This window comes from Diceros bicornis, chromosome 6 (genome assembly GCF_020826845.1).
Source record: "Diceros bicornis minor isolate mBicDic1 chromosome 6, mDicBic1.mat.cur, whole genome shotgun sequence".
Classification (NCBI taxonomy): Eukaryota; Metazoa; Chordata; class Mammalia; order Perissodactyla; family Rhinocerotidae; genus Diceros; species Diceros bicornis.
In genome coordinates, this window is record NC_080745.1 from 19,850,283 (window position 1) to 19,865,947 (window position 15,665).

A 15,665-nucleotide genomic window follows, 5' to 3' on the forward strand; every position below is an offset into this window, starting at 1 on the left:
CATAGCATGGTCATGTAAAAACGTTAACATTGGGGGAAGAAGTTGGGTGGGAGATATATGGACACATTTAAACTGCATTTGCAATTTGTCTGTAAGTCTAAAGCTAACTCAAAAAGTTAAAATAATAAGTCAACGTCGTGAAAAACAAAGACTGAGGAACTATCACAGATTGGAGGAGACTAAGATGACAGGACAACTAAATGTTCCTTCTGTTGAGTGTGGTGATGGTTTCCCAGGTGCAGACATGTTAAACTTATCAAACTGTATGCTTTAAATACGTGCAGTTTATTGTATGTTAATTATAAAATAAAGCGGTTTAAAAAAAGGATGAACATTATGAAGGAAAATGGGCAATTAACAATTAAATATAGAATAAGTAAATTAAAAACAAAAAAAGAACAAGACCTTTTAGTTTTTCGTATGCCTCATAGCACCAAACCCAAAGGGCTCAACAAGTATGTGTTAAATGATGTGGTTAGCAGCTGCTATAAATCAAAATAAGAGTTCTGGTTTTACTCGAAACATATCATTGACTGTATATCACTGTTTAAAATGGTAATAATTTTTTCAAAATATGGATCCTTAAAGGTGAATATTGGCTGGTCAAATCAAATCTTAATATTAATAACTTTATATTAATCTTGGGTTTTATTTTAATTTGAGGGGAGAGATAGACAGGTGTTGGGGGTAAGAGGTGGTACAGAAGATGAGAATGCTAAGAATTTCCAGATGACCTCTAATCTCCACATCACCCTAAAGATGGGTTTTTAAATCAGACGTTACTCCTAAATACGTTTAGAGAAAGAATGACCAGATCTCAATGTCCCTGGGCTCTCCTCAAAATTAAAACCTGAGAAATATACCCAAACTTACTATTTATTACAAGACATAGAGTTTTTCTTTCAATTGTGAAAACTTCCCCCCATTTTTTGCCAACCTGAGGTAGAAACATTTTTCCAGCTCCAAAAAGATCACCAACAACTTTCATGCCATTCATCAGGGGCCCTTCAATTATATTCAGGGGTCGGGGATATTTTTCCTGGTTTAACCTGGCTTCCTCAGTATCCTCCACAATATATTTTTCAATGCCCTACAAAAAGAAATTGGGGAAAAAAGATCACATTAAAAATTGCTTTAAGTCCAAACAGCCAACAAAGAATGAATCATGGAAATGCTTAAGAGTGGGGGTTTTAGAATCAGACTTCACGGGTTCATATCCTGGCTCCTATCACTAATTTAGACAATTAATTAAGCCTCAGTTTCATAAAGTAAAATACTACATAGTACCTACTCTTTCATATGTCTATTTTGAGGATTAAGTGAGAGAACCCATGTAAAGCGTTTAGCTGGCTTTATTGATACAAAGTAATTACTCAGTAAAAGTGAGCTGTTAGTGAGAGAAGGAGTACTAACAAGCAAAGTCAAATTCATAATAAAATACACTTTTTATCCTAGTGCTTTATGAGATTATACATTAATAAATATCTCCTGTGAGGTCAGTATGTTTTCTCACTGTAACGTTACGGGGCTTGGGGAGGAATGACGATGGGCGGCACCCTTAGGGGAAGTTCACTTCCATGAAGCCTCCACTGACTTAGCCCTAATCCTTCAGCATCCCCAGTTCAAGGCTCCTTGGACGTGGCTGATTAGTTCCACAACCCGAAATATGCGAATCTCAAAAGGTCCAGGAAGTTAAAAGTTAAATTCTAGAGCCAAAAAAAAACCTCTGAAATTCTCCAGACTCAAAAATGAGGAAACCGAAGCTAAGAGATTATGTTGGCTAAAACTCCAATTATCAGCAGAAGAGCCAGGAATTGACTGTTGATCGACTGACAGCAACTCGGTCTAGGAGAGCATTTCTCAACCTTGGCAATACTGACACTTTGAGCTGAAGAATTCTTCGTCATGCAGGCCTGTCCCGTGCACTGTAGGATGTTTAGCAGCATCCCTGGCCACTGGATGCCAGTAACACCTCCCACCCCCAGTTGTGACAACCAAAAATGTCTCTAGACACTGCCAAATGTGCCAGATAGGGGGTGCAAAATCACCCAGGGGTGGTCTAGAGAACCTCCTTTGCCAGCTGCTGTCAGCACCACCCTTCCAGCAACAACGTCAGACAACCACGAGGAGCCACCTGCCCTCCAGTTCATACTCACTCAGCGCTCGCACAGCTCACCTTCACAAGGGCATACTCAAGGCGTTGTTCAATGGGGCCATTCCTCCACTCGTCGGTCTGGATGACTTTCTTCCCTCCTTTGCCGTGAGTCTGAATTGAAATTAGGACAGAGAAATGGGTACTACAGGTCACTTAGAATTATTTGGCACCAAAAAACTATGTTTTATTCTTCTTTTATATTTCCAGCCGCTCGTAGAGTATCCAGCAGGAATTAAGATCTCAATAAATGTTTGAAGTTATACCCCACATTTGATGAGTTTTTAAAGCTTTCAGCAAGGACCATGACTACCCACAAATATATGTACAGAGGCTGTAATGAAGCCAGGTCAGACATCAGCCTGGAGGTGGGCACACTAAGAAGTGCAGGACTCGAACTATGCCCTCAAAGACCTGGTCATATCATAAGGGAGGTGGAAAATATACAAAGAAAGGTAAGCTGCTAGAGAAAGCCTGTGCCAAGGATCGAGTGAGCAGATGGTACAGACTAGTAGTAGATAATACAAACTAGACTAGGAATTCTGAGGAAGGAGTGATTATCACAAACTGGGGTGGTGAAGAGAAACTTGGAAGAAGCTGACAGCTTCAGCAAAGGAACAAAAGCACAAGATTATGGTACATAAGGTGAACTGAATTATCTTACCTGTATTCTCCATCTCAACCAGTGGCACCAGTTACCCAAACCAGAAAATAAGTATCATTCTTGAACCTTCATTCATTCCTCACAATTAATCAATCACCAAGTCCTAATGATTACACTTCCTCAACATTTCTCTCCAACCTGGTTCCACTTTCATAATCCAAGCAACTAACTGGTCTCCACAACCTAGAATCACCCTAGTCTCCAATGCACCTTCCACACAGTAGCCAGAGGGACCTTTCCAAAATGCAAATCTGATCAAATTGCCCCTATGTGAAAAAATTCATTGTAAATTGCCTATTGCTCTTGAGATATAGTACTGACTCCTTTCTATGCCATACAATGCCCTGATCTGGCTTTCTCCTATAGCCTCATCTTCTACCATTCCCAACAAGCTCAGGCATCCTCAATATTTTAGTTCCTTACACTCTCCATCATCTCTTTCAACTCTGGGCCTTCACATTTGCTCCTCTGACGTACATTTATTCAGCACCTACCACGACGCCAGGCCCCAGCTAGACGCAAATACTCCTCCCCTGGCAGGGACCACCAGCACTGCTCTCTAACCCCAAATCTTAGCCTGGCAAACTCCTATTTAGCTTCCAGGGCTCACCTGACCCATCACTTCTGGGAAGCTTTCCCTGACCACCTCTACCTTTGGGTTCAGTGTCCCTCCTAAGCATTCTCACAGCATCCTGTATTTCTCCTACCATAGCACTTACTACACTGGATTACAATCGCTTCCATACATTTTTGCACGTCTCACTAAACTGTAGGCTCTGTAGGGACATAGTTCTCTTACTAGTTAGATCCTCCAAGTTCAGTAAAGTGCACAAAACAAGAATTCGGTAAATATTAGCTGAATGTTTCAGTGATGAACAAAAACAAATTTTCTGGCATAATGTTTGTGAAAGATAGTAGAGGCCATGTCACAGAGCACCAGAAATCTATGCTATGGAGTGTGGATTTAACTCTCCAAGAAATTGCAGGATGGGGGGAACAATTCAAAGTTTGGAAGCTGCAGAGTAACATTCAAAGTAGTATTTTAAGGGCCATCCCGGTGGTGTAGTGGTTAAGTTCATGCACTCCGCTTCATCGGCCCAGGGTTTGCAGGTTCGGATCCTGGGCATGGACCTACACATTGCTCATCAAGCCATGCTGTGTCGGCGACCCACATACAAAATAGAGGAAGATGGGCACAGATGTTAGCTCAGGGCTGATCTTCCTCAGTAAAAAGGGGAGGATTGGCAATGGATGTTAGCTCAGAGCCAGCCTTCCTCACAAAAAAAAAGAAACAAAGTAGTATTTTAAAGAGAACCCAAGAAGGGGGAGAACATTTTAATAGTCCAAGATGAAGGCTTAGACTCTAGTGGTGGTAACAGGAGGGGAAGGAAAGGACAAACACAAAGGCATTAAGTAACAAACCATGTGTAAGAAGAGAAGGAAGGACTTGGAGGGAACGCAAAGATTCAGGGCTGGGGCTGTAACTAAAATTATGACAACACAAGGGCTTTCTCACATATTGAAAAACCTAAAGAAGACGTAATTTAAAAATAATTGTTTGCAGCATTTTTTAAAATATCCAAGACATAGGACTAACCCAAGTATCTATCAATGGATAAATGAATAAAGAAAATACCTAATGGAATATTATTCAGCCATAAAGAAGAAAATCCTGCCATTTGCAATGACATGGATGGAGCTTGAGGGCATTGTGTAAGTGAAATAAGTCAGACAGAAAAAGATAAATACCATATGATCTCACTTATATGTGGAATCTAAAACAAACAAACAAACAAAAAACTGAACTCATAGATAAGAGAAAACAGATTGGTGGTTGCCAGAGGCAGGGAGGTAGGGGGGCAAAATGAGTGAAGGTGGTCAAAAAATAAAAAATAAAAAAGTCTTGGAGATATAATGTACAGCATGGTGATTATAATTAACAATACTGTACTATATATTTGAAAGTTGCTAAGAGAGTAGATCTTAAAAGATCTCATCACAAGAAAATTTGAAACTGTGTGGTGATAGATGTTAACTAGACTTATTGTGGTGATCATTTCACAATATATGGAATCATTATGTTGTATACCTGAAACTAATATGTTAATTATATCTCCATTAAAAATACCCTAAAAATTACAAAATTCATAGGTTACATACTCTGACCTTTATTTAAGGGAAAACATGAAAACTAGAGCTATGAGGCACTGCAAAAAAAAAGAAAGAAAGAGAAAGTCCCTCTAAAGCTCGCATTCACGTCTCTTGATACATGTAAACACCCTTTGTTCTCTTAGCCACAAAATCAGGCAATTCCTGTTGCGGGATGGAGTTTGATGTGTAAAAACAGGGCAGAGTGTTCCAACACTCTTGGACCTGGTGTGTTCACAGAAAAATATCACAGTGTGCTGCATGTATGGGGTGGAGAGGGGTCAATACGTACGTGATTACAAACAGCGGCAGGTCAGGACACAGTGAAGGCCAGTGAAGACTTCACTCAAGTGTTGGGGGCTACAATGAATGAAAACTACCCCACCTGTTGAACATGCTTCAGAAAATCAATACTTAAGATGAAATGATGCCATTTAAAAGCAACTATGTCAGAAGTACAACGTGGCAAGCTGAGCCCATCCTGCTCTCCAACTAGTTATTCAATAGGATGATCTAAATACAAGCTGCTGCACAGTTTCACACCCTAAGTTAGACCAGACACCAGACACGCTGTGGAAGTTCATCAAAACCGCAGGCTGCCAAGCAAACCCAACAATCAATTGTCACGTCCATCTGGCTACTCCTCGCATCCTATCCACTACTCTAGAGTAGCTTCTGCTTCACAGGGTCCTCATGGTGATCTGCGTTTTGTTTCTGAAATCAAACTGGACCAGCATGAAGAGGAGTGAACTGCTGGAGAGAAAGCCAAAGAAGAATGTGAGCTCCAATGGCAACGAGAGGATCAAGGCCAGATGACCTTTTTTCCAGAAAAGTATCAAGAATATTCTCGCAATCTGAGGTCATTCAAGAGCTATCCTATTCAGAGCACAGATTCTTCCAGTTCATGCCTAAAGGGGTCATGACCTCTATTAGGGTCCTCCTAAGAAGTACTTAATAAAGAAACTCCATGTGAATTATATGTTACCATGACACCTGGAACTTTTTATTACCAAAAATAATTTATTCACCACAGGTCAGTCTGCACCAAATTAGGGGAATTATTTTTCAGTAAAGCCCATTACTCCCCCAAAGAAGGATTAGACAGTTTAGGAAGATCAGATTCTTTCTACTCTTCCTCAATAATGTATCAGGCAGGAACTTGGGTGTAGACTTCATCATTTGATAACAAAAAGAGATAATTCCCTTATAAAGAAAAAAAAATTCCTCAACCCTTATTTGCCTTATGATATTCCTGCTTTTCATGCTCCATTTGCACTTGGTGTATCCTGAGGAATTGCTCCAGAGCTGGCGACTCCTGGGAGTTATTAAAGTATACTGTTTTGGTTATTAATTCCTTTAATGGTAACAGAAGTCACCTTGACGTAGATAGTTAGCCTACTTGACAGAGGGATCAACTGCTTGTAATAAGGCCTTGTGGTTACATTAAGAGGGAGGCAATTTCTTACATGATGGATTGTTTAAGCTCGTGGAATTGCTATTAAGATTTCCCTCAATTTGGCTGTGCCCTGGGGGCAAACCTCTTGTCAGCTCAGCATGATATACAGAAACAACTTGTAAACAAATGCTAAAAGTGAACACAGACGGAAAAGAATGACTGACATAAAATACAAAGCCAACAAAACGTTAAATGAGAATAGTCTTACAAATAAGGAGCCCTATCTTTCCTAAGTGAGAGAGCTGTCTCAAGACAGTGGAGGAAAAGATGAAGTAGCACATCTTTTTATGGGTTAGGAACTCTCTGGCAGAACTTCATGATTATATAAGCTATGATACCCTTTTGACCTTCAACAGAACCCTGCCTTAGTCAGTTATTAGTGAAGGGTCCCCCACTAGGTGGAAGATAGGCTAAGACTGAAAACCAAATAGTGTTTCATACCAATGTCTTGATATTCAAAAAATATTAAAGGACTGAGCACTTTTTCTACATGAGCAGAAACAGTCACAAGACTAGAAAAAGAAATCTAGGGATTGTTTCTTATGTAATAAGTTAACAAGCAGAACTTGGTTATATTTGCAACCTGAGACATTCTGTCCTGGGTTCACATGAGAAATGAGAAATGTTTTTAAGGAACTGAGAGGAGAGTCATGTGCTCATTGGCACAGAGTTTGAACTTCAGTCAGCTTTGCTGAGCCGAACGAAGGCTGACATGAGCAGCTTCAGAAATCTCAATCTTGCCACCCATAAGGCTGACCAATCAAGGATGTGGTTAATCCTACATTGTCCTATCCTTCTTCTAGAACATTTTAATACTCTTTGGCAGAAGAGGAAAAGTTAGCAGTTCTGCCAGAGTTAAATTCAGATTTTAACATGGAAAACATTTAATGAAGCTGGCAATACACATAAAAGCATCCTATCACTTCCCAACATGCTTTGTGAGAAAAATGTCTTCCTTTGCCATCACTTGCTGAAACAATCAAACAGTAAGTTTTTATGAGGTAAAGATCTCATCTTTCCTTAAACTAAATTCTAGGAAGCAGCACCCATGATAGATACTTACTGTATCTAGGACTGCCAACACATAATAAGTGGGAAACAAGGAACTGATTTTTGGATTAATAATTATTCTCATTTTTATAGATGAAATGTGTACAGACTTCAAGCCTTGAACTGCAGAACCTTGCCACAGATGGACCAGACCGTAATATAAACAGGTATACAAATGTAAACTTATAACAATGGGAACCAGGTAATAATGACACAGCCATGTCAGAAAATCCAAAATAGCCATTTTAAATGATGAGGTAGACAAATATCTAATAAAATGGAAAGATGTTCCAGTATACTGCTAAACAAACAGGTTACTAAAAAAGCATCTAGAGTATAGTTCTATTTTTGTAAAAATGTGTGTCCGTGTGTGCGTTTACACATCTATGAGTACACATTCATTTTGAAAAACACACAAAACCATGACTAAAAGGTTATAACAAAATCTCAACAGTGGTTAACTTCGGGTGGTAGGATTAGGAGTGATTTTATTTTCTTCTTTTGCTTATCTGTATTTTGTAAATTTTCTAGAATTAATATGTGTTAGTTTGGTATGAGAAAAATTAATTTCACATTTTAAAATAAACTTAAAGAAACAGGTTCTGAATACTGAAGCAGCCTATGTATGGCCTGTTTCTCCTTCCCCACCCTAATTAAAACATACTCGGGAACTCTTTAGAAATCTTCCATCATCCAAAGACACGATTAGATACTTGCTTCTATTCTACAATGAAGGTCTAATAACTGTGAGTGAGTGATAAATTCAAAGATAGGAAAAGCCATCCCCTAGAACACTTTTCTCTCTACCTGGGCATAACGTAAGAGCTTCTCAGTGGCTTCAGGGTCTTTATTCCAGATGAGATCTTCACAGAGCTGAAGAAGTTCCTTATGTATATCGTCATATACAGGGAGGTTTCCAGCATTCACTATCCCCATGTCCATACCAAACTACGGCAATAAAAAGAAAAATGAGGATTTCCAGTGATACCCTAAATCAGGGGTCAGCAATCTTTTCCTGTAAAGGGCCAGACAGAAAATATTTTAGGCCATGAAATATGGCCTATCATCTGTCACAGCTACTCAACGTTGCTGCTGTGGCATGAAAGCAGACATAGACAATATGTAAGTGAGTGGGTGTGGCTGTGTTCCAAAACAACTGCATCCACAGAAACCAGCAGCAGGCCAGAGTGTCTGTGGGCCAAAGTCTGCAAACCCCTGCACTAAGTAAAAGCTGATTTCAACAGTGCAAACACATCTTCTACTATACCTTGATTGCATGGTAAAGGAAAACCCCATGCATTGCTTCTCGAATGGCTTCCATTCCTCGGAAGGAGAAGGACAGGTTGGAAAGACCTCCACTTATTTTGGCTCCAGGTAATGTTTCCTGGCAAAAAAACAAAAAAAGTGAAAAGATCCCCCTATTTTGCTAAAAGCAGCAATCACATCTCTTAAGCTTTATATAGAAGAGTGGAAAGTAAAAAACATATAAAGTCCAAAGTAATTCAGAGCTTCTGGTAGCTAGACGCAGACCCAAATTTGCCATATTATGGTGTCACAAAGGCACTGCCTCATAAACAGTTTTTCCTACTAGACTCTAATCTCCCTAAGGGAAAACAAAAAATTCTGCTTTACCTCTGTATACCTCTGCAGTGACCATGATAGGGCACAATGCATAGTGAGTGCACCGTAAAATATCTGCTACAGAAATGACAGAGAAGGAAAGAGACAGAGACAGACAGACAACACACAGAGAGGGAGACAGAGAGAGAAAAAGTAGAGAGACAGACAGAAGCCTGTCATTCACTGAAAGCACAAGCTGCTAGAAGGTGTCTATAGCCTAATGAACAAACTCCCTAGTTCACTATAAAATCGACCAATTATAAAAGGACAAAAGGAAATTCCCACCACACTTTATGACAATGTCAAGCATTAGCATGCACGTGAAACAAGAGGAACTCTTACTTACTGTTGGTTAAAGTACAAACTAGCTCAAGCATTTAGGGAGACATCTTGCCATTATCTACTACTATGACCCAACCACTCCACTTCCAGGTATACGCTATAGAGAAACTCATGCACATGTGCCCAAGTTACATATATAAGAATGTTCACAGTAGCATTGCTCATCATGTCCAAAAACTGGAAACAAACCAAATATCTATCAACAATAGAACAGTTAATTGTGGTACAGTTACACAACGGAATATTATACATTAATAAAAAGGAACAAGTACAGCTGCAACAGCACACATGAATCTTTAAAACGAAGTTGAATAAGGAAAGAAGGCATAAAAGTTTTAAGACTCTGTTTACATTAGGCTCAAAAGAGGCAAAATTAAACTATACTGCTTATAGAGTCGATTCTCATCATTTATGGTAGTTATTACGTTCTGTAAAGTCACCACAAACACTGAATCAAGAAATACTGAAAACCACTGCTCCTAAGGGAAATACAGTGTTAGGCTCCTGTTAGCCTCTATTCACAAAATTCTCATCAACTGATCATTATATAACCTTGTTTTATGTGTGTTTCTGTTTAAATACACCTTGTCTAATATATATTGTTGATTCATTAACACTAAGCTCACAGCCAACAGCAGTATAACTCATGTCTAAACGAAGCTTATGTAACAAATGTACTTCCTCCATAAGGAACATCACAGCCTTCTTGTACTTAGGAACACTAGACAGCACTTCAGCACTATACTTTGTGGCCATTTAAACAGAGAAATCACCAAGAAAAAGCTCAAAAATGTGAAAAACATGGCACTAACTAGACCATGAAGAAGACACTTGTTGACAGAATGAGAGCTGAAACAAGAAGGCGGAGCATGTCCTGGTTGACTTCATCTGAGAACATGTGGGTTGGGCCACTTAAATTTTTCACTATTCTGCACATGAGTATGTCCACAAATGACTCAAAAGCACCATGAGTATTGATTTTGGGGTCACAAATAAACTTTAGCAAGTAGGTGAATTCACAAATACAAAATCCATGGGTAATTCGGATTTACTGTACATATATAAGTAATAAAACTATAAAGCAGAACAACAAAGTAGCATCATAAAACTCAGGATGATGGTTACCTCATAAAGTTCAGAATGAGGGTGTAATCAGAAAGGGACAGTCACAGGAGCACTAGCTATGGTCTATTTCAGGACCCAGGTAAAAGCTATTATATGCTTCATAATTAATTATTAGACTCCATATTTTTTATATATTCTCCAGTGTGTGTGGTATACTTCACAGTTGAAAATAACATATAAAAGAAAAATAATAAAGGCCCCTAAATTTCAGAAAACCAATTTACTGTGTAAGAACAAGCATGTCAACATTCCCAGCCAATAAATATATGTATGTTAGCTCAAACTATTCACTGGAGCCCTGTGATAAATCTGAGCAATGTCTTGGATAGAAGAGAAAAAATATCTATACTTACTTTAATGACTTTTGCTGCATGGATAAAATTAACAGCATACAAATTGTGTTCTTCCATCCCAGTGCCAATGGTGAGGATATTAGGGTCAAAGATGATGTCATTTGGATTAAAGCCCAGTTTTTTCACAAGTAGATGGTACGCCCGGGTGCACACTCTGGTTTTGGTGTCTGTTTCTGTTGCCTGGGGAAAGGAGCAAAAGATGCAATTTGAAATAGAAAAATGAAGTGTTATCTACGAAAACAGAAGCACATTTCATTTGCCGAAAGCTCTTAAGTATCAGTGTTTGCATTTCATAGAAATCCAAATGCCAAACAGCCTCTAAACACTTATCAAATGATCTCAGAGGAGGAACTGGTCTACAGATCCCTTTGTGTTTTCATGAGCACAACAGCTACACTGCTTCTGTAAAAACCAAATCTTACGCACATGTATATGGTGTATTAATAAACAGGCCTCTCAAAAATATGCACACACATTATAAATTCAAACACAACTGAAGAACAAATTAAAAAATAAGTGTTTCTCCTCTCTTGGCCTGCCTGCAGCATCTTAACCCATCACCCAGGCAACACTGCCATAGGTTTCTTGGATCTTCCTGCAACAATATTCAAGGATAGATTCAGGATATGCATTTATTCTCCACAACCACTCACCACAACACTGGCTAGTTAACATGTACACTTTAAGTTATAAACATAAATTAAATTAGTATTACTCTTCAAAATAGTGACCATAGAAAGCAAAACACTGACTCCAGGAAGGCTTCCCACCATCCTTAGAATCAGAGCCCACATCTCCAATTTTATTTCCTATCATCTGCCCCCTCATGGACTCCACTCTCCCCACACTGCTCCTTTGACGTTCTTGAAACCCATCAAGCTCGTCCTACCTGGGAGCCTTTCTATCTATCGCTGCCACTGCCCAGAACACACCACAACATAGCTTTGTATTCTCATCACTCAGGTCTCTGCCCAAATACCCTTTTTTCAGAGTAGCCTTCCTTAATCAGCCTCTCTAAAGCAGCCCCACCGCCACCCGCCCTGCCTCCTCCATTCTTCCTCATCGCATTTTTCCAGAAATTGTATCTATCTGGCAACTTGTTTATTATTTTTTGCTACTTGTTTTATTATTAATTTGTCAATTGGAGCTAGAAAGTCAGTCTTGCTGTATCCCCAGGCCAGCACCCTGACCTCTAGAGGGAGCTCTCTAGGCAACTGCAGAGATGAGGGATGGGGACACTCTGCCACAGCTCAAGGATACTTAGTGAGTCTCCATCCACCAGAGAAAGGAGTGGTGAGGAAATTATAAAAAGAACTCACACTTAGATGTGGGCTTTGATCGCTTTACCTACTTTGGTATTCTTTTTCAACTGGTCTCTGGTTTCTCATCTCTCCCTGCTTCCTGCAGCTCATGGGAAAAGTGACCCCATGACTTAGCAGACCACAGGGCTGAGGGATAGGGAGACAAGAAGTGGGCTCTGCGGCCCCCATTGCTCCAGGCTTTAGAGAAGGTGGCCAGCTCTCATCTTCCTTCACTGCATTTCTGCAACAACTTCTTACTTCTTCCTTTAGTTAGAGTGATAAAGTCAAGGTCAAGGCCAAGATGTAGGCCCAGAAGAAAACAGTCAGAAGCAGGTCACCCAGAGCTGCCTTTATTATTCTTGGAATTCAGTTTACCCTTCATCAGAGGGCCAAATAGAGTTCTAGGTTCTAGGTTCATGGCCCAGCTAAGCTCACTAAGAAGGCACAGGAGTTTAGGGCTACCAGTGCTGCTAGTATTTCTTAGTAACCTAGTTTGGCTGGTAGGTCACGAAATCAAGGTCCTGGTCATTTCTCTCTGAGCCACGAATGACATCTGGCTGAGTTTGGCAGACTAAGTATGTTATGCACAGGGGAGTCGGGGAGGGCATCTAGCTGTGTACCAGAAGGCAGCACTACAAGTGGAACAAGCAGAAGGGTCCTCACAGAACAGGAATTCATTTCTAGGGCCAGAACTGAATCATCAACTATCAGCTTCATAAGGATGAGGCCCTTGTCAAATTTTTCTCGCAGCACCTAGCATAGTACCTGTCACATTAACAGACACTCAACTCTTGTCTGTTGAATAAACAAATGAATCTGAGAATGAACAGAGTGTCAGTGTACAGGCCTCTGCCAGGATCAGGTCATATCATGTCAGATTCTCCAAGGTTCTCTTTGCCTTGTTCCTCAGCCGGGGCTGTGAGATAAACACACTAGTAAGCCTTAGTCACGCTTTAGGATTTCACAGATCCAGAAGAAAGGATCAGTAGAAGAACAGAATGGAGGCTTCCTCTATTAGGAAGGGCTCTAGTTGCACATCATAATAACCTGGAGGGATTTTTGTTTGTCTTCTAACAATAATATCTGAACCTCACTCTAGACCAGTTAAATCCAAATCTTGAGATGAGGCCTAAGCAACAGTATTTTTTTTTTTTTTTTTTTTAATAAATGAGACTTATTTTAATTTTTTATTTATTTATTACCCCCAAAGCCCCAGTAGATAGTTGTATGTCATAGTTGCACATCCTTCTAGTTGCTGTATGTGGGACACGGCCTCAGCATGGCTGGAGAAGCGGTGCGTCAGTGCGCGCCCAGGATCCGAACCCTGGCCTCCAGCATCGGAGCGCGCGCACTTAACCGCTAAGCCACGGGGCCGGCCCAGCAACAGTATTTTTAAAGAGTCCCTTAGATAATTCAGCACATGTGTGTGGTGATGGGTTGTAATTAGTATTTGGGTGGTGAACATGATGTAATCTGTGCAGAAATAGAAGTATAATGATGTACACCTGAAATTTATACAATGCTTTATAAACCAATGTTATAAACTGCAATAAACAAAAAATAAATAAAAAAAAAAAGAGTCCCTTAGTGATTCTAATGTACAGCCAGGATGAGAACCACTGATAGGTGATTTGGCACCTTCTTAGGCTGAGGTAGAAGAAAACCTCAGTGACAATACCACAGGCTAAAGGTCAAGAAAAAAGGAAAGAAGTATCTTTTATGATTTTATGAACCAGGTTTACTCTTAAGCTGTAGAAAAACTAGACAGTGATCAGTGGGTAGAGGCTTTAGTTAAGAAATCCACTGCTGAGCCAGCCCTGATGGCCTAGTGGTTAAAATTCAGCACTCTCACCACTTTGGCAGCCCGGGGTTCGCTTCCCGGTCAGGGAACCACACTACCCATCTGTCAGTTGCCAAGCTGTGGCGGCGGCTCACACAGGAGAACCAGTAGGACTTACAACTAGAGTATATAACTATGCACTGGGGCTTTGGGAAGGGGAAAAAAAAAAAAGAGAAGATTGGCAACAGATGTCAGCTCAGGGCGAATTTTTTCCTGCAAAAAAAAAAGAAATCCACTGCTTAGGCTTTCCAGAATATCACACACTTAGGGAGAAATGAGATAAACTGAAAACAATTTTGATTTAGTCATCAAGGCAGATACTACAGGAAAAATGGTAGAAGGCACTTAGATTCCATAAAAATGCAGCCTGACAAGGAGCAGAGAAGGAACGGGACCAACTTCAGAGGTGGGTTAAAGGCTTCAAATGCGCCTGAACTAGCTTAGAATGGGCCAGGGACACAGCAGGATAAAAAAGGAGTGATGGAAAGGGACGTTTATGCCACCATCAGAAGGGCAATGACAAGCCAGAAGGAAAAAAGCTGAAAAAAGGGAAGTTTCCAAGGGAAAAACACATGGCAAAAGATACTCTGGCTTCACAAAAATCACGGAGGGCACAGGCCCAGTTCAGAAATCTTTTGAGTGAATTCTCTACTGCGACAAACATGTGGACACAGCAGCAGAAGGCAAGTGTTAGCCTAGAGCCCAGGCAGAAGCAGCAGGAGGGCAGGAGTGAAGGCTCGGCATCAAGATAGCTGAGACCCTGCCCACAGGGGGAGAACAGAGCAGAGCACTGAGGTGGGGATGTGGGAGATGTGAGGTCAACTTGGAATGCCTCCTGGTTCACTTTTCACCTGAAAGAGCAGGGGCTGCACCCCTGGCAGATTCATACTCAAGACAGAATGTGGATGCCAGGAACTCAGGATTGAGGAGGAAATGGACAGGACTTCAGATATGGGAAAGAGACTGAGAGGCAATCTCCACATAGGTAACACTGGGGAGGATCTCAGTTGAGACCAAAGGGTCTCAGTTGCGATCTACCAACTGCAGGCACCACCACCGAAAGCTTCTGAACTTTTTAACAAGGCAAGGCTGTTTTAAAGGCCATCGTCCAGGAAAGAATGCAAGTTCTGTGGGGGAGTGAGAGGAAGAGAAGAGAAGAAAATCCTTAATACAAGTATCAATCCCTGAATAGAGCCAAGGATGGATCTGCTTTCTAGAGCCAGAACCAAATCATCAACTATCAGCTCCATAAGGACGAGGCCCTTGTCAAATTCTTCTCACAGCACCTAGCATAGTACCTGTCACAGTAACACACACTCAACTCTTGTATGTTGAGTAAACAAATGAATCTGAGAATGAACAGATCGTCAGTGTACAGGCCTCTGCCAGGATCAGGTCATATGTTAGATTCTCCAAGGTTCTCTTTGTCTTGTTCCTCAGCCAGGGCTGTGACATAAACACACTTGGCTCCATCATGTCCTAGCCATTTGACTTGGGCTCACCGTAAAATGGTACGACAGCTACCCCAGATGGTTGCTATGAGGACTAAATGAGATAAACTGTGCTGGTGGTTTTCGACCAGAGTATACATAAGAATCACCTCTAAGGCTTTAA

The 15,665-nt window shown here is 40.6% G+C and overlaps 1 protein-coding gene across 4 annotated transcripts in view; it reads right to left on the reverse strand.

Moving 5' to 3' along the window:
* Window positions 1-15,665, reverse strand: part of MTR (5-methyltetrahydrofolate-homocysteine methyltransferase) — a 101,505-nt gene that overhangs the window by 39,861 nt on the left and 45,979 nt on the right. For all 4 annotated transcript variants that reach the window (XM_058542956.1, XM_058542957.1, XM_058542955.1 and 1 more), the window contains 5 exons: window positions 10,911-11,090; window positions 8,738-8,854; window positions 8,278-8,418; window positions 2,177-2,266; window positions 938-1,090 (listed from right to left, as the gene is read on the reverse strand). In XM_058542956.1, coding sequence (XP_058398939.1) covers window positions 938-1,090; window positions 2,177-2,266; window positions 8,278-8,418; window positions 8,738-8,854; window positions 10,911-11,090 — 681 coding nt within the window. The remainder of the gene's footprint in view (window positions 1-937; window positions 1,091-2,176; window positions 2,267-8,277; window positions 8,419-8,737; window positions 8,855-10,910; window positions 11,091-15,665) is intronic.